The sequence below is a fragment of the Bos taurus genome, chromosome 8, assembly GCF_002263795.3.
Source record: "Bos taurus isolate L1 Dominette 01449 registration number 42190680 breed Hereford chromosome 8, ARS-UCD2.0, whole genome shotgun sequence".
NCBI lineage: Eukaryota > Metazoa > Chordata > Mammalia > Artiodactyla > Bovidae > Bos > Bos taurus.
Window position 1 is genome coordinate 52,335,262 of NC_037335.1, and position 22,604 is coordinate 52,357,865.

The 22,604-nt window shown below is 41.3% G+C and overlaps 1 protein-coding gene across 2 annotated transcripts in view; it reads left to right on the forward strand.

The window, feature by feature from the left end:
* Window positions 1-22,604, forward strand: part of PCSK5 (proprotein convertase subtilisin/kexin type 5) — a 519,623-nt gene that overhangs the window by 423,736 nt on the left and 73,283 nt on the right. For both annotated transcript variants that reach the window (XM_024996182.2, XM_024996184.2), the window contains exons 23-24: window positions 3,364-3,570; window positions 4,894-4,962. In XM_024996182.2, coding sequence (XP_024851950.1) covers window positions 3,364-3,570; window positions 4,894-4,962 — 276 coding nt within the window. The remainder of the gene's footprint in view (window positions 1-3,363; window positions 3,571-4,893; window positions 4,963-22,604) is intronic.

The window sequence follows — 22,604 nt, forward strand, 5'->3', positions numbered from 1 at the left end:
CATAGGAACCTGGAACGTCAGGTCCATGAATCAAGGCAAATTGGAAGTGATCAAACAGGAGATGGCAAGAGTGAACGTTGACATTCTAGGAATCAGCAAACTAAAATGGACTGGAATGGGTGATTTTAACTTAGATGACCATTATATCTACTACTGCGGGCAGGAATCCCTTAGAAGAAATGGAGTAGCCATCATGGTCAACAAAAGAGTCTGAAATGCAGTACTTGGATGCAATCTCAAAAACGACAGAATGATCTCTGTTTGTTTCCAAGGCAAACCATTCAATATCACAGTAATCCAAGTCAAGGCCCCAACCAGTAATGCTGAAGAAGCTGAAGTTGAAAGGTTCTATGAAGACCTACAAGATCTTTTAGAACTAACACCCAAAAAAGATGTCCTTTTCATTATAGGGGACTGGAATGTAAAAGTAGGAAGTCAAGAAACACCTGGAGTAACAGGCAAATTTGGCCTTGGAATACAGAATGAAGCAGGGCAAAGGCTAATAGAGTTTCGCCAAGAGAACACATTGGTCATAGCAAACACCCTTTTCCAACAACACAAGAGAAGACTTTACACATGGACATCATCAGATGGTCAACAACGAAATCAGATTGATTATATTCTTTGCAGCCAAAGATGGAGAAGCTCCATACATTCAACAAAAACAAGACCAGGAGCTGACTGTGGCTCAGATCATGAACTCCTTATTGCCAAATTCAGACTGAAATTGAAGAAAGTAGAGAAAACCACTAGACCATTCAGGTATGACCTAAATCAAATCCCTTATGATTATACAGTGGAAGTGAGAAATAGATTTAAGGGACTAGATCTGATAGATAGAGTACCTGATGAACTATGGACTGAGGTTCGTGACACTGTACAGGTGACAAGTATGAAGACCATCCCCAAGAAAAAGAAATGCAAAAAAGCAAAATGGCTGTCTGGGGAGGCCTTACAAATAGCTGTGAAAAAAAGAGAAATGAAAAGCAAAGGAGAAAAGGAAAGATATAAGCATCTGAATGCAGAGTTCCAAAGAATAGCAGGAAGAGATAAGAAAGCCTTCCTCAGCTATCAATGCAAAGAAATAGAGGAAAACAATAGAATGGGAAAGACTAGAGATCTCTTCAAGAAAATTAGAGATACCAAGGGAACATTTCATGCAAAGATGGGCTTGATAAAGGACAGAAATGGTATGGACCTAACAGAAGCAGAAGATATTAGGAAGAGGTGGCAAGAATACACTGAAGAACTGTACAAAAAAGAGCTTCACAACCCAGATAATCATGATGGTGTGATCACTCACCTAGAGCCAGACATCCTGGAATGTGAAGTCAAGTGGGCCTTAGAAAGCATCACTATGATCAAAGCTAGTGGAGGTGATGGAACTCCAGTTGAGCTATTTCAAATCCTAAAAGATGATGCTGTGAAAGTGCTGCACTCCATATGCCAGCAAATTTGGAAAACTCAGCAGTGGCCACAGGACTGGAAAAGGTCAGTTTTCATTCCAATCCCAAAGAAAGGCAATGCCAAAGAATGTTCAAACTACCGCACAATTGCACTCATCTCACACGCTAGTAAAGTAATGCTCAAAATTCTCCAAGCCAGGCTTCAGCAATACGTGAACTGTGAACTTCCAGATGTTCTAGCTGGTTTTAGAAAAGGCAGAGGAACAAGAGATCAAATTGCCAACATCCGCTGGATCATCAAAAAGCAAGAGAGTTCCAGAAAAACATCTATTTCTGCTTTAATGACTATGCCAAAGCCTTTGACTGTGTGGATCACAATCAACTGTGGAAAATTCTGAAAGAGATGGGAATACCAGACCACCTGACCTGCCTCTTGAGAAAGCTGTCTACAGGTCAGGAAGCAACAGTTAGAACTGGACATGGGACAACAGACTGGTTCCAAATAGGGAAAGGAGTATGTCAAGGCTGTATATTGTCACCCTGCTTATTTAACTTCTATGCAGAGTACATCATGAGAAACGCTGGGCTGGAAGAAGCACAAGCTGGAATCAAGATTGCCAGGAGAAATATCAATAACCTCAGATATGCAGATGACACCACCCTTATGCCAGAAAATGAAGAGGAACTAAAAAGCCTCTTGATGAAAGTGAAAGAGTGAAAAAGCTGGCTTAAACTCAACATTCAGAAAATGAAGATCATGGCATCCGGTCCCACCACTTCATGGGAAATAGATGGGGAAACAGTGGAAACAGTGTCAGACTTTATTTTTCTGGGCTCCAAAATCACTGCAGATGGTTACTGCAGCCATGAAATTAAAAGACACTTACTCCTTGGAAAGAAAGTTATGACCAACCTAGACAGCATATTCAAAAGCAGAGACATTACTTTGCCAACAAAGGTCCGTCTAGTCAAGGCTATGGTTTTTCCAGTAGTCATGGATGGACGTGAGAGTGGAACTATGAAGAAAGCTGAGCACAGAAGAATTGATGCTTTTGAACTGTGGTGTTGGAGAAGACTCTTGAGAGTCCCTTGGACTGCAAGGAGATCCAACCAGTCCATTCTAAAGGAGATCAGCCCTGGGTGTTCTTTGGAAGGAATGGTGCTAAAGCTGAAACTCCAGTACTTTGGCCACCTCATGCAAAGAGTTGACTCACTGGAAAAGACCCTGATGCTGGGAGGGATTGGGGGAAGGAGGAGAAGGGGACGACAGAGGATGAGATGGCTGGATGGCATCACCAACTCAATGGGCATGAGTTGAGTGAACTCCAGGAGTTGGTGATGGACAGGGAGGCCTGGCGTGCTGCAATTAATGGGGTCGCAAAGAGTTGGACACGACTGAGCGACTGAACTGAACTGAACTGAACTGAACATTGGATTCTCCACAGGAGAAAATTCCCAGTCTCATACTGGGGGTACTGTTGATTCTTTCCTTGTAGAGTCCAATGTTGACAGGACTTCCAGAAATTCATGCAAAGGAGTCAAAGAGGGGTGTTTGTTTGAGAGCTTCAATAGGCTGTCAATACAGGAGTTGGTAGTTGTGCAAAAATTCAGTCCTTAGACAATTAAGACAAGCATGTGATTTTGATAACAGAATTCAAAATCATTCTAAAAGATTGCACTATCATAGAAATGCATCAAGCACTTGTTTATTCTCATGGGATCTTTATAGTCACCAACTCTGAGAGCTTCCACTGATACCAAAAGGAGTTCAAGGAAATCTTTTTAACTAAAAGTTCAAAGATACTGCATTTTTCATTCAATCCATTCTTATCTCCTTGATCTTCTGGGAGTAAAAGCACTTGGTCACATCATTTAAACAAAATGTCTTCAGCTATTGTTATCTTCATAGCTAATTTTGTACATTTTCCCTCTTTTCATTTTGCTCCTTTCTCTTTAGATAAGCATGGCCAAGAGCGGTTCCTGTACTGGGGGGAGTGTCGAGAGAGCTGCCCCCCAGGCTACTACCCTGAGGAGGGCCACACCTGCCAGCCCTGCCCAGACAACTGTGAGCTCTGTCACAGCACACACGTCTGCACACGATGTGTGCGCGGCTACTTCATGGTGCCCTCCAATCACACCTGCCAGAAGTTAGAATGTGGACAAGGTAAAGCTGCCTTGGAGCCAATGCAGGCAAAAGGGGCTGTACCCTGGATGCCCCAGAGACTTGAATATCTACCTGGTGCAATGGTCGCACCTGGATGATTTCTCACGACTCTACACCCCAAGTGGGGACAGTGATACCTACCCTGCTCTCTTTCCCCAAGCGTTTGCTTAGGCACAATCCAAGGACTAAGGAATGCAGCTAATCACATACATAGAAGGTGAACTCTAGTGGAGGGTATATGGGAAAGGTATAATGGAGAGAAAATCCGATTAGAATTCAAATGCCCGCCAACAATTTTCTCCTTCCCAATCACTAGTTATGAGACCCTGGGCAAAATCAATCTAATTTCTCCATGCCTTGGTTTCTTCATTTGTAAGAGGGAGAGCATAGCATGCTCTGTGCTTGCTTGCTGGCAGGAGCCAGTGAGAGTCAGCCTACTTAAAATGACCTGGAAATATAAAAATGATCTGGGGATATATGTGTTACTGTTATTGTTCAATTCCTATTTACACTGCAAGAAGGGAATTAAAAAACAGTACATTTTTTGCTCTTGTTCATGTAAAATGCTGCAGACTTTCTCTGCTGTATAAGAATTATGCCTGGTCTGGTGCTGAAGGAGTTTTAGCACATTTCTAGAATAATGAAGACCTCTTTCTTTTTCCTTCTTAATGCTTACTAAGGTTGTGTGTGTGTGCTAAGTCACTTCAGTCATGTCCAACTCTTTGCAACCCTATGGACTGTACCCCACTAGGCTCCTCTGTTCATGGGATTTTCCAAGCAAGAATACTGGAGTGGGCTGCCATGCTCTCCTCCAGATGATCTTCCCAACCCAGGGATCAAACCTGCATCTTAAGTCTACTGCATTGCAAGGCGGGTTCTCTACCACTAGTGTCATCTGGGAAGTCCTACTAAGGTAGTATAGAATTTAAAACTTTTTAAAAAGTATTTACGACAACAGACATAAGGAGACAGAGCTTCATCATTTTATATACCCAACCACATTTTCAAAACAGAACTTACTTCTTTAATAGATACAGCACACCAACTTGACTTCAAAACTAGTTGCATGGCATACAGTCTAACTCTGTTCTATTTATACCCGATCAAGCTAATCCAATCTACTAAATATTAAATTAATAGAAGGAGATAAAAAATGTGGGTGACATACTTATCTCCAAAGCATGGTTTGGGGTTTCATAACTGCTCTACAATTTGCTTGAAAATAAGCTACACACCAACATATTTTTATAGCAATTATTTGTTTTTCCACTCAGTGAAAGTGAAGTGAAATTGTGCTTTTTTATTTCTCTTTATACTGTATAGGTGAAATCCAAGACCCAGACTATGAAGAATGTGTGTCTTGTGAAGAAGGGTGTCTGGGATGCAGCCTAGGTATGTCATCTTCTCTTTTGCTTAGAGTTGAAACAACTGTGTCCTTCACACATCCTCTCCTGTCACCCCTTCAACAGGGACTCTTGTCATTGTTGTCATCATCAATATCCATTATGTAGGTTAACTCTGACACAAACGTGGTTACCGGGAGAGATACTCCCTTTTGAGGCAATGGATAGGTCCCTTGTCTTCATGAAACTCAACTTTAGGAAAGGACAATCACACAAGAAGGAAGTAGCATTTAGAGTCAAGAGATTTAAAGACAAAATAATAATTTTTTAGAAAGCAAAAACAGATCTAAACTAAGTAAGTAAAGTATTAAAATCTAAAAGATGAGCAATTCCCAGTGTTTCTTATGAAGAGACAAGAGGTGGTCTTTCTTGCAGGGAGCAAGGATAAATGTTTTGACAGTCTTGATTTCACTTTTTTGCCCATTTCAGACCATATTTGCCCATTCCCAGCTCATTTGCTCATTTTCCCAGCTAAATTTTGTGGTCTCTTTCTACACCTTTGCTAGCATGTGTTGTGTGTCCATGCTGACATCTTTATGCATCATGGGCAGAGGGGTGTGTGCCTGTGTGTGAGTATGTTTGTGTGTGTGTGTACATGCATGTGCGTGTGTGTAAAATCTCAAACCTATGATTTTGACTCTTAATGTTTAAAGGGATGGATGAATGTGTGTGGACTTATTTAGGGTCAGTGAGAATCTTGGCATGCGGGTGGGAACAGTGACAACCATGCATTGTACCCACCCCTCCCCTAGTTGATTCAGTTAAAGATGAAACTGAGCCATCTTCCCTGGGAAACAAATTCCACAGAAGACCCTAGCCATCTAGAGACTCAAAATCCAAAAGAATCAATCTGGAAAAAAAAAAAGAGATACCTTAGATAGTTTGATTCACTTTACAAAGTGCTGTTAAAAGACTACATTCACCCCTTTAAGAAACTTTAATTGTCTACTGTGTGCAGAGTGTTGGCCATGGCAGAGGGAATTCAAAGGCAGCATGACTGAGATTCTGCTGTAAGGACCCCTCTGGCTGCTGTAAGTGGCGCACCTGGAACCATGTCTTTTCCAAGTCAACCTGCCAGAGTAGAGAGAGCTACACAGTGCAGTAGGACTACAGGACAGGGAGGCATAGAGTGACGCAGAACAATCTGCTAATTTCTAATTTGAAAATTTCTCTTAATTTCTAAAATCTCTGAATGTTGGACCTTGTTTATTTTTGGACTGCCTGAGCTGAAATCAATCATCTTATTTCTGAAGCTTTCATTAATCTTTCCAATTGAATTCTTTTTTCTCATCTTTCCTTGTTTGCAGGCCAATGATCATACCTTTTACTGATGATTTGTGTAATATCTGGTGTGTACATATCTTTCTGCTCAGAGAGTAAACTATCAATACTTGCAAACAAACTCTGTGACTTATATACTCTGCTCCCACTAGAACCAGCAGCTTGTCTAAGGTATAATAAAAGCACAATAAATGTGCAAACCCTTGAGAGTTTCCCAAATTCAAAACAGAGATGCATGGCTCAGAACACAAAGGGATTTAGATATATCTTCTCTAGTCAAATTGTGTTCGTGGGCCTTTCTTCAGGCTGAAAACAGTATTTTACATAATACCATTTTATTCTAAGAGGATTTAATGCCAAATTCTTTGTTTTTCTAACCAATACCTTAAATGAAAATTTTAAATAAGATAAATCTACATAAGTGTCCTACATTATATCTCTTCATTAATTGAGAGGATGAGCAAATAGAATCATTTTTACACTTGACACTTAACTATAACCTAAGATTTGGGGCCCAAACTCACATTACCATTGACTTAATTATTGATTTTAGTCAAATTGTATAAGATCTCTTTACTTCCTTATCAGTAAAATAGAGGTTAATGTGCCTTTATCTTGGCTCAGAAATGGATGATGAAAACTGATTAATATCTGCTTACTAAAATAGTGGTAGTTCATACTCTTGGGGGGAAATATACATGAATTTGAAAATTTTTAAGTAACTGCAAAAAGAAAAAAAAAAAGACTATTTAAACTAAGTACCAATTAAGGGGATAAATATATGTACCAAGTGAATTTAGCAAAGCAGGAAACCCCCAGGCACCCAAGTGATTAAGGAAGGCTTCCAAGAAAATGGGACTTGACATAAGTCTTAAGAGTTTCCATGGAATTAAGACAGATAAAAGAACAGGGTTGCACCATGGAGGGGCTTTAGAACTAGACAACTGCAAGAAAAAAGGTTTGGAGGGAAGAATTTCTGCCATGGATTAGACACTGAGTGTACTAATTTTGCAGAAGGAACGTAAGACTATAAATACAAGGGAATAAGCAAAGAGAAGTTTAGAGAAGTGGATGAAAACCATAACTTGAATTCTGGACTCATAAGTTTAAAAGTATTCTGTGGCTAAAAGGGAATACTTGAAGGTTCTTACAGGGGAAAAAATGCTTTTTAAAGAGGTGTTTTAAGAAGATTAATTTTGTAACTACGATAATTATTAATATGTTCAGGGTAGCTGACAGGGAGTGAGGCTGTAGGCCGAGAAACCAGCTAGATGACTATTTCAGAATTCTGGGTATGAAGTAACAGGAACCAGAAAATTATGAAGAGAGAGACAGGTTTTAAAAATCACATGAAACAAATGGCCCTTAAGCATAAGAAAAGATGCTTCGGTCATTATGTGGGAAATGCAAATTAAAACTACTGTAACATACTATTTCTCCCCTATCAGATTGGCAAGATTTCAAAAGCTTATAACACTGTACATGCAAGGCTATAAGAAAGCAGTCTTACTTGTGACTGACGGTACAACTACTGTTGAAGAACAGCTGGAAGTACATAACACAATCACATATGAATTTATCCCTTGACCCCACGACACTGCTTCTAGGAATCTGTCCTGAGGATATGCATCCACAAACTCAAAACAGCATATTCGCAATGTTATTCACTGTGGTATTATTTGTGGTATAGTGTTAGTCACTCAGAAGTACCTGACTTTGAGACTCCATGAATTGTAGCCCACCAAGTTCCTCCGTTGATAGAATTCTCCAGGCAAGAATAACAGAGTGGGTTGCCATTCTTTTCTCCAGGGGATCTTCCTGACCCAAGGATCAAACCTGAGTCTCCTGCATTGCAGGCAAATTCTTTACCATTTGAGCCACCAGGGAAGCCTACATTTGTGGTATAAACATTTTATAAACTATTTTAAATGGCATAAATGCCTTTTTGTGGAAGAAATTCATTGAATCAACTAAAGGATACATACTAATGGAAACTGAATGAACTAATGGACACTGAATCAACTAAATGACATATACTCTTTTATGCACCCATAAAAGAGCAAACACTATATGAACTGATAGTGATTTTATGATATACTGTTAAGTGGAAGGCAAAGTACAAAAGAACGTACATAGCATGCCATCTTTTTGGTAAGATAAGGCGGTTAAATAAGATATTTGTGTATATATATACATTTTTTTGGAGAAGGAAATGGAAACCCACTCCAGTGTTCATGCCTGGAGAACCCCATGGATGGAGAACGTGGTGGGCTGCAGCCCATGGGCTCACACAGAGTTGGACATGACTGAGGCGACTTAGTAGTAGTAGTATACATTTTTACTTAGTTTAAAATAAGAAACACAGAAAAGATAAATCAGAAACCAATGAAAATGCTTGTGCGTGTGTATGCTCAGTCATGTCCATTTCTTTGTGATCCCATGATGGTAGCCCCCCAGGCTCCTCTGTCCATGGAATTTTCCAGGCAAGAATACTGGATTGGGTTGCCATTTCCCACGCCAGGGGATCTTCCTGACCCAGGGATCCAACCATGTCTCTTGTACCTCCTGCATTAGCAGGCAGATTCTTTACTATTCCATCACCTGAGAAGCCATGAAAATGCTTACCCATAGAGAAAAGGGTAAAGGGAATGGGAGTGAGACTTCTCTAAGTATACCTTTTTACATGCTCTTGATTTGAACCGTGTTACGTATTCATACAAATGACATAGTAATTAGTGTGAATGGGTTCCCACTGGCCAATTTGGGACAATTTGAACATAAAAAAAAATGATGATAAAGAATTTCAATTCAATTAATAAAAATCCAGGGGCTTCCCTGGTGGCTCAGTGGTAAAGAATCTGCCTGCCAATGCAGGAGACACAGGGTTCAATCCCTGGTCCAGGAAGATCCCATGTGCTGCAGAGCAAATAAGCCTGTACACCGCAACTACTGAGCCTGCGCTGACGTCCACATGCCCTGGAGCCCGTGCTCCACAACAAGAGAAGCCGCTGCAATAAGAAGCCCATGCACCACAACTAGAGAAAAGCTCAAGCAGCAACGAAGACCCAGTACAGCCAAAAATAAATAAATAAAAATCCATCCATCAAGAATGGTATTTTAAAAACAGCAATGAAGAGAAGGGAGGACAAAAATTGAATAAAGCAGAAAGCTCTTCTTTACAGTAAATTTTTACCTGGTATATATGCGAGAAAGTAATTAGAAAATTATCATTTTACACCCCCTACTGTACTGACTCAAGGGAGAACCATCAGTGGATGCTAAAGTTATTAGGTGGAAAATTGTTCTCAAACAGAATAATCACACAGATTCAAAGTACTTCCATAACTACTAGTTAATCATAATAGAGAGATTTGCTGGTTACCAACTTAACCCAGCTATTGCACTAAACATCACCATCGTTGGTTCCATGTAACCTAACACCATGTGTCTCCTGATATGATACATTAATAAGTACACAATATAACCTAGTAGACCCGATAAAAGTGTCTAGACCAACGATTCTCAGCTAGAGGTGACTGTGACCCCAGGGGACGTTTGTCAATGTTTTGAGACACTTTCAATTTTCATGACTAAGGAGCTAGGAATGAAATGCCATCATGTTTACAACTTATTTTCAAATGGTTAAGGGGAAAAAAAGGATCAAGGTGAAGCATACAAAATTGTTTTTTGTACTATTTCAGGCTTTCTGCAGACATGAAAAAATATTTTAAAGTTGGGGGGGAAAAAAGCACTTCATGCTCTGTCAGCCTAGAAGCAACATCTCAGTAGCAGCAAGCACACCTCATGCCCAGATCTTGATTCCTAACACCGTTCTTCAATAAAAGTTACCAGGGCTCCTTGGAGAATTGGCTGATTCTAGGACTGGGACAGGAAATACACAAGATGAGGGGCAGCCTCTTTTAGTGACAGAAGGTAAGAACGCACTCAAAGAAAAACCCCACCATGATGGGGTGGGATGAGGAGACACCTGAAAGAGCTCCCAGTAGCTGAAGCAGGAACATAAATAAAGTCATATTAGCTTATAGCCTAAAGCATAAAATAAGAATCCAAGGGACTTCCCTGGCGGTCCAGTGGTTAAGACACTGCGCTTCCAGTGTAGGGTGTGTGGGCTTGATTCCTGGCTGGGGAACTGAGATCCCACATGCCTCGAGGCATCAGATCAGATCAGATCAGTCACTCAGTCATGTCTGACTCTTTGCAACCCCATGAATCGCAGCACGCCAGGCCTCCCTGTCCATCACCAACTCCCGGAGTTCACTCAGACTCACGTCCATCGAGTCAGTGATGCCATCCAGCCATCTCATCCTCTGCCGTCCCCTTCTCCTCCTGCCCCGAATCCCTCCCAGCATCAGAGTCTTTTCCAATGAGTCAACTCTTCTCACAAGGTGGCCAAAGTACTGGAGTTTCAGCTTTAGCATCATTCCTTCCAAAGAAATCCCAGGGCTGATCTCCTTCACAATGGACTGGTTGGATCTCCTTGCAGTCCAAGAGACTCTCAAGAGTCTTCTCCAACACCACAGTTCAAAAGCATCAATTCTTCAGCGCTCAGCCTTCTTCACAGTCCAACTCTCACATCCATACATGACCACAGGAAAAACCATAGCCTTGACTAGATGAACCTTTGTTGGCAAAGTAATGACTCTGCTTTTGAATATGCTATCTAGATTGGTCATAACTTTCCTTCCAAGGAGTAAGTGTCTTTTAATTTCATGGCTGCAGTCACCATCTGCAGTGATTTTGGAGCCCAGAAAAATAATGTCTGACACTGTTTCCACTGTTTCCCTATCTATTTCCCATGAAGTGGTGGGACTGGATGCCATCATCTTCGTTTTCTGAATGTTGAGCTTTAAGCCAACTTTTTCACTCCCCACTTTCACTTTCATCAAGAGGCTTTTTAGTTCCTCTTCACTTTCTGCAATAAGGGTGGTGTCATCTGCATATCTGAGGTTATTGATATTTCTCCTGGCAATCTTGATTCCAGCTTGTGTTTCTTCCAGTCCAGTGTTTCTCATGATGTACTCTGTATAGACGTTAAATAAACAGGGTGACAATATACAGCCTTGACGAACTCCTTTTCCTATTTGGAACCAGTCTGTTGTCCCATGTCCAGTTCTAACTGTTGCTTCCTGACCTGCATACAAATTTCTCAAGAGACAGATCAGGTGGTCTGGTATTCCCATCTCTTTCAGAATTTTCCACAGTTTATTGTGATCCACACAGTCAAAGGCTTTGGCATAGTCATTAAAGCAGAAATAGATGTTTTTCTGGAACTCTCTTGCTTTTTCCATGATCCAGCGGATGTTGGCAATTTGATCTCTGGTTCCTCTGCCTTTCTAAAACCCGCTTGAACATCAGGAAGTTCATGGTTCACATATTGCTGAAGCCTGGCTTGGAGAATTTTGAGCATTACTTTACTAGAGTGTGAGAAGCCAAAAAAATTAAATTAAAGAAATAGGAATCCTTGAGATCGTAAGATACAAATAAATAAATGGTAGAATAAATAAGTAAATGAAAGAAAGGAGACACACCTTAAGTGCAAAAGAATTCCAAATAACTACCTAGGACTCTTCCCTCTAACCCTAACCCTAACCCTAACTCCCTACTTCTAAAGTGTAGGTCACATGTAGTGATTTCTCTCCAGGAGGGAAGCATGAAAGGGAGGAAGAGAGAAGAGCCTCACAGTGCAGGAAACTGGCAAGTTCTACCTTACCCATATGATCAAGGTCAACATCAGCAGTGGCATATCAGATTAATAGGCAGGTACCCTTGATGTAATAATATCAGAATGGCACTTTGCCTCTGCAGTTTTCCATGCGAAAACCCTTGTGTGTGTATGTGCTTAGTCATTCAGTCGTGTCCAACTCTTTGTGACCCCATGGACTGTAGCCCACCAGGCTCCTCTGTCCATGGGGATTCTCCAGGCAAGAATACTGGAGTGGGTTGCCATGCCCTCCTCCAGGGTCCCAACCCAAGGATCGAACCCAGGTCTCCCGCATTGTAGGCAGATTCTTTACCATCTGAGCCACCAGGGAAGCCCATGTATACTGGAATGAGTAGCCTATCCCTTCTCCAGAGGATCTTTCTGACCCAGGAATTGAACTGGGGTCTCCTGCATTGCAGGAGGATTCTTCACCAGCTGAGTCACCAGGGATGCCCCTTCAAAACTCATAAGGGCAGTCTAATCATGAGGAAAACATCAAACAAATCTCAATAATGGGATATTTCATGAAATACCTGATTAGTACTCCTCAACATTGTTAAGGTGGTAAAACAAAGTCTGGGAAACTGTCATAGTCAAGGGGAGCCTAAGGAAACATGAGAGCTAAATATAATATGGTATCCTAGATGGGATCCTGGGACAGAAAAAGACAATAGGTAAAAACTCGGGAAATATGAATCTATTATGGATTTCAGTTAATAATCTCATCGTCTTCATCATAAAGGGCATAAGGTACTATCCAGGGTGTTGGAAATATTCTCTGTCTTGACTGTCAGGGGTGATTACATGACTGTATGTTTGTCAAAATTCATAGAACTGCACACTTGAAAGGGGCAAATGTTACACAATAAAAATTGTATTTCAATACATGCGACTTAGAAAGAAAAGAATAACATTACAATGGGCCTACTAAGGCCCCTCTTTCCCATTTCCACATAGTAAAACCATGACAGTCAACTAATTACTAGCATTTATTGAACACTTATTTGTATTCTAAGAAGCAAGTGTAATTATCATTCTCACTCTTCAGATGAGGAGATTAAGCTCAGAACAGTTAAGCAACTTATGCAAGGTAACAGGGCTGGTGACCATAGGACCAGGACTTGATACTGGATAGCTCAAGATCAAAAGCCGTGCGCTTTACAACCACTCTCTCCGTACCATCTAACGTGCTTTCCTTCTGATTCTATAGCAAAGAGTCTTACACTTTGTGGAATTATAAAAAGATTTTTAAAAAATCCTTATATCTGCCCCTTTCCTCAGTTCTACACACAGTAGTGATTCTTTGTTTGGCTACAACTTTATGCAGATGCCATAACCAAATTTACTGAATCATGAAACTATTCATAATAGTCATGTACATTAATCTTGGATCCCAGTTCACCTGAGGCTGTTAGCCTTCAGGACCTGCATCTGGAATGTTCTGAGGTGGGGTAGAGAAGACAGTACAATCCTTCAGAGTAAGTGGCACATTTTTGTTTAGCCCTGGATTCTTCTCTGTGACTTGACATCCCTTCAGTTCATTCAGTTTCACAGTAATTCTCTTGGTTTCTGGAAAGTAGGCCCATCACAAGAGACAACCCTCTCTTCTCCATGTGAAGATGAGATGTGCTCTCTCCCCCAACCCATGTTTAATTCAAGCTTCAGATCTAGGAATTACGAGAACCAACCTCACTTCCTTCTGCTACTCTATTTTCTATTAAGGAGTGAGATCTTGTTCATAGAGGAAATAATATCAAAACATTTGAGACATGACACTCACATTTTAGTTTTCCAATGGAGCAGACATACAGGGTTTTTCAAATTAAACATCATGGTCACAGATCACTCTTTGAATTTTATCCAGATCTCCCTTTGGACCTTTTCCACAAAGTCTCAGGGGAACAAGAACAGTGTCAAACAGTTTTGGTGCCTTTCAAAGAAAAGGCTTTGCAGAATAAAATGTATACTAGGTTGGTGTCTCCTTGTGTATTTCCTCTTGTGTATTTCCTCTCCCAGTCCTAGAATCAGCCAATTCTCCAAGGAGCCCTGGTAACTTTTATTGAAGAACGGTGTTAGGAATCAAGATCTGGGCACTAGGTGTGCTTGTTGCTACTGAGATGTTGCTTCTAGGCTGACAGAGCATGAAGTGCTTTTTTTTTCCCCCCAACTTTAAAATTGGAAAGAAGTTGCTGATGGTAAAAGTGAAACAAAGGGCTTTCTAGTGACCTATTGCATTACTCTCTGTCTGACCAGCCTTATGCGTGACCCGGGTGGTGTGCTACTATCATTTTCCATGGATATGTGGGGAGGGGCAGTTCAAAACGCCTCTTTTCTTTAAAAGGCCAACACAAGCCATCTTCAGAGAAAGGACTGGAATCTAAAAGCACTGTCATCAGTTCGCTGAAGAAAAGAGAAACGAGCAAGCTCCATTAGACAGTGCAGACAGTACTGCCTTAAAGTGTGTGTGTATATATTTACCATTTATTAGAGCCTCCTTCTCCCCTCACTTTCTAAGTGCTACCTTATTTCAAAGGCGGTGGGTTAGAGGGAAAGAAACCTTAAGAAAAGAGAACCCACTGTTGAAAGAATTTGCATAAGTTTTGCAGTTTCATGGTTCCTTATTCATCTTAGCTTTCTTGATGAATTCACGTAGCAAATATTTATTGCATACTTTTGTGCTTTCCCATTATTTATTCCACAAATAATTGGACTGTTTAACCTAATATTTATCTAGCGTCATCATTCATTCACCAGGCCCTCCTCTGAACACTTAATGTAGATGATGTGTTTTCACATCTATAATCCAGTGGTTTTTACAGATAGAGAAACTGAGGATTAAAGAATTGCCAAAACTTGATCGATTTTATGCATATGGGAAGTGAAAGAGGAGTTAAGCTGTCAGTTTCAAGCAATCTTGTACATAACTTTGCTTACTCTTTTTCACAGAGGAAGCAGTTGGCTTTAAAACTGTTTGTCCTAAGTATACACTATGATAGGCAAGGTTGTGCTGTGACAACAGATGATCCCCAAATCTCAAGAACTTAAGTTAATAAACAACGAAGAGTTTATTTCTCACTCATGCTACATCTCCATCATGGGTCAGCTGAGAACTCTGCTCTTCATGGTCCTTAGTCCAGGCCCCAGGGTGATGGAGCAGTCATTAATTATCTTGTTGTGGCAGAAGCAACGTACTGGGTTGGCCAAAAAGTTTTAAGATAATATGGAAAAGCCTAAATGAACTTTGTGGCCAACCTGATACAATGGCTCTTAAAGGTTTCCCCAGGATTAACACTTGTAATTCCTGCTCACATATTTTTTGGTCAAAGCAAGTCATATGGTTCTGCCTGAGCCTGCAGACTGGGGGAGTTGCAATCTTGCCAGGTGCCCACAAAAGAGAAACTAATACTGTGAATACCCTAAGGACATTCTCACAAGATAATGACTAAGATTGTTACTGTATATGCTGAGGTCTCACCTCATATATTTGTGCATGAAACAGCCCCAAACCTGCACCCCATCTGTGTCACTGATTTTTCTCTTCTGCAGCTCTGAATCTTACCCAAGATAACTGCCCACTATCTACCTTGGCAGTGTCTGACTTTTTCCTTCTTTCAAGGAAAAACTCTTCTGAAATAGGTGCTATTTTTTTTTTAACTGATGGAGTTTTCCAAAGTATTCTACTATCTCACTTCTCTCTGATCCCTTGGCAACAGAAGAGTCAAAAAGAGGACCCATGATAAATGACATGATAGGTAAACTGTCAGCTGAAAGGACCTTGATCTTTCTCTACCTTGCACTTTTAAATCCCTGTTATGAGAATAATAAGATGCTGGTATCTCTTGCCTTCATCTGCTGCCCAAGAAATGTGCCATATGAGACCAGCCTTGGAAATCTGGACAACTTCTCTCCATTTGTTGGAATTTAGTTCAAGAAACATTTACTGAGCACCTATATTTGGCTAAGCCTGGGGATATAGTGTTACCGTTAGTCACTCAGTCATGTCCAACTCTTTGTGACCCCATGGACTGCAGCCCACCATGCACAAGTGAAAAATATGCTCTCTGCTCTCAAAGGGCTCATGTGGAAATGGAAGGCTTGGTGATTCTCGGGCCTGGGTGCTTCTGAGAATCACCCGGGGTGGTGGGGGGAGGTGGTGGGAATGGAAAAATGTGGTGCTGAGACCCATTTCCAAGGTCTCTGATTTCATTGGTCTTGAGTGAGGCTCAGACACCCACCCATATTTTTTTAATACTCTTGGACTGATACTAATGTGAAATCAGAATTAATTTAAGATTAGAATATAAAAAGATAACTTCACTATCATATTTAAAACACTTTGTTGAGGACAGAAGCTAAAGCAGAGTCGGATACATTCTATCAACTACAACTTATAGTCCATCCCATATGGGGTGCTCAGCTAGGTAGGCACTTTACAAACATGATCTCTACTCCCCAATACAATCCTCTCTGTTCAAAATCCTTATCCCCACTTTACAGATGAGAAAACCAAGGCCCAGAGAGTATGCAACTTGCCCAAATTCACATAAGTAGCAAGTTTCAGAACCAAATTTAAACTTAGGACTCTCTGGCTCCAAACCAACAGAATAATCAAATATATGCTCTTTTTCCAGAGCAGATTGCACTCATACATCATTCTCCTAAAGAATGTAAATAAAGGTTGTTAAGTCAATCTGCCATATTTGTTTCTCTCTGGGCTATATTCTCATGCTAAATTAGTTGTGTTTCCTGAAGTTTCCCCCTTCCCCTCCTACATTCATGTTCACATTCTTATGGCAATGAGGGAGAAGAAAATAGTGGGAAGGTATCCTAAGTTCAATGCTAGAGCAACTAGCTCATCATTGGCTCTTTACACTATTTTCCCCCAGAGCCGGGTATAATCAAAGTTCCTCCTACTTGTTGTGTAAGTGACCTGTGAAGTCAAGCTGCAAGCCAAGGCTGTCTGAATCACGTATGCTTGCAGAGAAGAGCTGAGCCAATTACTTCCAAAACAAACCTAGTTAAACAAAAGCACAGAGTGTGGCTGAGCACAACACACAGGCCGGAGGGGTTCAGAAGGCTGGCTGCCATTTCTGAAAGCACCATGGCGTCTGCAACATTAAACTGCCAGGAGTTAGGGGCAAAGAACACTTGGGCTGGATGGGGATGGATTTCACTTTAACAGAGCTCTCTAGAAAGCAATGAGAGGACCTCTTCTGTATTGGAAACACAAACTGGAAAAATGTTGCCACATTAATTTTTGTAGTGAAAGGTATTTCTGACTATTGATATCAGAAATCCCTCAGTAACCAAGAGGTCAGCTTACGTCTATCTGCTAATTTTAAAACAAAAGTAAAAGTGAGACCACCAGTAGTGACTGGAATCTTGGATGGTTAGATCTTACTTGATTTTGTGGGATTGTGGAAAATGGAGTCTATAATCATAGCATCTGTCTCCATCCTTCCCCTACCACAAATGAAAATCTTTGTGGTACACTTTTCATTTCCTAACTCCATCCTGTTTCGTAAAGGAAAACATACATAAGTTGCCTTCCTTCTACTTTTTAATACAGCCCTAGAGATTATAATGAAAACTAGAAAAATGATCATATCTTGGACTCCCTAAGGGAGTGAAACCAAGAGGCTCTATTATTAACACCAAAATAAAATGCTATTTGCTTTCTCTCCATTTCCATACTTTTTCTTTCCTATCATCTCTGCTATCATCAAGAGGTCTGTTGCTATACCTGAGGCCGTATGTCTAACTTGCGTGGCATCATGTCATAAGCACTTAGCATAGTGTTTATCACCAGGAAGGTACTCAGTAAATACCTGTGATTTTTGTGCCTACCAGGAGCTGTCCTCTTCTAACCCCCAGGGCTCCATCTCCCAGGACCACTGCTACAGTGCCATTTCACAGTCCTTTGCCAGATGGTAAGAAGAGCTTTAAGCTCCACTGGCAGGGGAGGAAAAAAATTAATTGAAGTCACAGAGCAGACACCAGAATCGAGAGAAGTTGAATGTGGGTGACGCAGGAGCATCTGCATGTTGATACCCAGCTGCTCCACAGGCAGATCTCCAGCTAAGACTCAGGCCAACAATGAGTGTCAGTAAATTGCCTCTGCACCTTCTGGGTCTGAAATTCCAGCCTTCCAACAGTCAACAGGAGGGTAATTTGGTAGGAGTCCAGATTCATCCTTTCCATGAAGTCTCCCTGCAACTCCCACCAGAGGAACCTTGGCTGCAGCCTGACACGCAGCCTTAGCTCAGCATCCAGCACAGTGGGCCAGCCCAGGGCACAAACAGCAGAATGGGGACAAAATGGCCAAGGAAGCCAGAGACAGCCGGGGGCGCAGGGACAGGGCCCAGGCAGCACAGACCCTCATTTCCCACCCCTTGGCCAAGTACCCAAAGTTGAAGTACTAGAAGGCAGGGGATAACCATGCCAACATCTCCAAACATTAGTCGTGTCCTCACTGGTGCTGTTACCAGGTCAATCAAACCTTTTTTCCTCCCACCAGTGCCTATAGCCATCTGTAGCTGCCAACTTGTTTTTCAAATATTTTCCATTAAGACAGTGTGTTTTGTCTATAAACTATCTACCCCTAGGTGAGACAACTAGATAATGTTTTGTTATGAACTAAGCAAGCAACCCAGGGATATTTCCCTCCCAGCCCCTTCCTTGTTCCATGTCCACCCGGAACTGGGAGGCCCATGAGAGCACTGGGAGAGGAGCATTTCTGCCTGTGAAGTCCCCATCCAATCAGCTCATCGGGATCAGAGCAAATCCTAGGATACACATGGCATTACCTCCAGACTAATGCCAAAACATGTAAACTGATCTGGAGACGCAAAAGGTGGAATATTCGACCGGAAAAGTTTCTCAATCTCTCCAACCTCTAATTTGGACCAGAAAGAACTGACAGCTTGATTTATCATCATGATGGAACTTAATGCCCTAAAATAATTGCTAGAAACCTGGATGCTCCACTAGAAAAATAAATCAACCTAAAAATGTAGTCTCCGTATGTAGTCCCCAACATTTCAGGATGACATCGAGCCATTGGGTGAGGTCTGGAGGTGAGTGTAAAAAGAGAAAAGAGGTCGTTCAGAAGGTGTGTTTATTGGAAAGCCTAGTACAAGCATGCCCACACCAATTGTAAAAGTGCAGATTTATTATGTTTAGCAGAAATGCAGTCTGTACATCTGAAATATTATCCAAATGACCTGGCTTCAACTTAAAAATCTTCTATGAATTGAAACAAGTGAATTAGGGAGGCTATTGCCTTTAGCACTGAAGGGTCTGTGGGAGGTGAGTCAAGAACCATTTATAGTAGTGATAAAATACTATATTTAAGGCTATAAAAATTTGGCATAAAAGGTCTCAGTTCAGAAGTAAAATTGTTTTATGTGTTCAGCAAAAGAGCAACTGCAAAGTTTTACAAATGGGAAGTTTGACCTACTGAGATTTCAAAACATAAAATCTGTCAATTATTTCTGGGGACTGGGTATCATAATTACCCCCCCTTGAATGTTAAAATGGAAATCAGAACCATGAAATCAGTAACTGCTTACCCTGACCACGGCACACATGGCTAATGACAATTACCCAGAGCCATTGTCTGACTGGCACATTATGTGCCCAGTGTGCATTACTGGGATGGGCCACCTGGGAACTTAGCAAGAAATCAGGAAAAAGCATTGGAACCCTGTCCAGTGAACAGAAACCTCATCTGATAGGGTGTAACACTTCTGCTCAGCCAAGAAGCCAGGGATCCTGCACTGGGGATTCTAAGCCTGATTCAAGTTAGAATTAGTAGAAAACGCTGGGCAACTGACAGATGTGTTTTTAAATCCAAAGAGCCTTACTAATTTTAGCCTCCTCCAGGACTCTGACCTCAACACTACCTCGCTCCCCTCATCCTCACTCTCCAGCTACACTGGGGGCTCCTGCTCATGATTGTTTCTGGCCTATTCTTGATCCCAGGCCCTGCCCGAGCTGTGGTTTCTTCCACTGGAATACTTTAGATATTAACCTGGCTGGTTCCTTCCTGTCATCACATCTCAGTTTAAACATCACCTCTAAGAAGCTTCCCTTCAGCACTCAACCTAAAGCCAGCCTTCCTTTCTGTCTCTCTCTCGCTCTCTTTCTCCTTCCTGCCCCCACTCCTCACCTGCATTCTCATCCTCAACAAACACACATACGCACATCAATTACCTTTTTTCAATGCTGGCAGATCACATGCAATGATCTCTTATTTCAATTTTGTATGCAGTTTTAAAACTTGTTTGCTGTATTTCTTCATTAACACGTAACTGCCAGTCAGGCAGGCAGGGACGTTATTTTCTTTGCTGTCCTTTCATCAGTTTCTGAATCCTGCCCACCCTGAGTAGATGCTCAATCCACAGTTTTAGAACAAACAGACAAGCAGATTCCTAACAAGCAAACCTATGGTACAGGTTTGAAAGGGCCCTTGTGGGGAGTGGAAGAGCCGAACTCCAGCCCCAGGGCACACTGTGCCGGCCAAGTTACTACACACTTGTCTATGGGCTTCACGTGCTTGTGTGGAAGCAGAGACTGGACTGTGAGTGGTCAGCCTCCTATTCTGTGAAGCCTTTCTCTCCCCCACTGTCCACTTCTCCCAATTTAGCCAGAGCAGCTTTGCTTTCCTCTTTTTTTATGGATTTGATTTTTCATAAGTTCCCATTTGATGAAGGATTCTGCTGCTAAAATAAAAATGTTAATCCTCCAGATTAGATAAACCCTTCGGCTTGAAATTAATCCAGGCTCAGCCTCTTAAGCAGTTGTCTGATTCTGGGAAAAGCATTTAACTTCTCTAAACTTCAGTATCATTGTACATCTGGGGGCAATTTCAGTACCTGCCTGGTGGCATTGCTGGGAGTCAATCCCTCTTTCGGGGAGTAACAGCTCCCCGAAAGATATCCACACCCTAATCCCTGAATCCCACGAATATGTTGCCTTCTGCAGCAAAAGGGACTTTGAAGATGTGATTAATGTTGAAGATTTTAAGATGGGGATATTATCCTAGATTATCCATATGGGCAAAACCTAAGCACCTGAGTCCTTAAAAGTGGAGAACCTTTCTATCAAGAGTCGGAGAGAAATGAGAGAGAAGGGGAGAGCCGTCACTGCTGGCTCTGAAGCTAGTTGAAGCCCCCCACCACCGCTCAAGCCGAGGGATGTAGGTGGTCTCTCAAAGCTGGATACAACCCTCAAAGATAGCCAGTAAGGAGATGGATCTCAGTCCTACAACTGTGAAGAACTGAATTCTGCCAACGACCCAGATGAGTAAGGAATTGGATTCTCTATGTAGAGCCCCCAGAAAGGAGCCAGCCCTGCCACAACTCTGATTTTAGCTGAGACCCATATCAGCTTTTAACCCACAGAGCAGTAAAATAATCAGTCTGTAATGTTTTCAGCTGGCTACGGTAATGTGTTACAACAGCAATAGAAACCTAATACACCATTTAAAATACATAATTAAGTACTTCGCATATGGTAAGGGCTCAATAAATGCTGGCATTTCTTATAGATATTATTAATGGCATAATTACTAATATTGTTTTATCTCTTCCTGCCTGGATGTTGACCTCTGAATTCTGAAACCCCTTGTCCTGCCTCTCTTGGAACATCATCTTTGTAGCTGTTGCAGAGGAACTGTTTACCAGTTTCAGGGGCTGAGTGGTGTGCTGGATTACAGCTCAAGGAAATTTCTTGAGATGCAAAAAAACAACAGTGCAAATTAACATCACTAAAGAGGGGCAGACGGATGGATGGATGCTGTATATTTCTGGATAGGATGGCTTGAGAGGGACACCACATGACTTATGCAACAGTTTGGCTGAGAATGTTTAACCTGAGTCTAACCAATAAGAAATATTAGGCAAAAGCAAAATGAGAAACATGCTATTAAAAAGGAACTGCTGCCTTTCAAAAATGTGTCACAAAGGACAAAGAAGACCGAGGAGTTGCTCCAGATTATGAAAGAGACAAGATAACAATGCAATATGTAATTCCAGAACAGATTCCCATTGGACATGACAGTCAACTGAAAAAAAGTGGAATATAGAGGGTAGATCAGTGTATTTATCACTGATAAAGTTCTTGAAGTTCATGACTATACTGTGGTTATATAAAAGAATGTATTTATTCTTAAAGAAATATACACTGAAATATTTAGAGATAAGGGCCACAATGTATGCATTTTATTTTCAGTAGTTCAGGGGAAAATATATGTAACCATTCCCTTCTCCAGGAGATCTTCCCAACCCAGGGACTGAACTTGGGTCTCTCACATTGTGCGCAGATTCGTAACTGTCTGAGCCACCAAGGAAACCCGTGTATACATACATGCAAACACACACATACGTTTCTAATGTATATGTATATTTGTAAGGTATATATATATACATATACATAAAACCAAGTGAGTAAATTATACAGCAGAGTGTAAACAACAGATAAATCTGAGTAAAGGATAAATGGTTTTAGTCTTGCAACTTTTTTGTAAGTTTGAAATTACAGGCATATCCTGGATATGTTGTGGGTTTAGTTCTAGATCACCACAGTAAAGCACATAGCACAAAAAAGCAACTCAACAAAATCTGTTT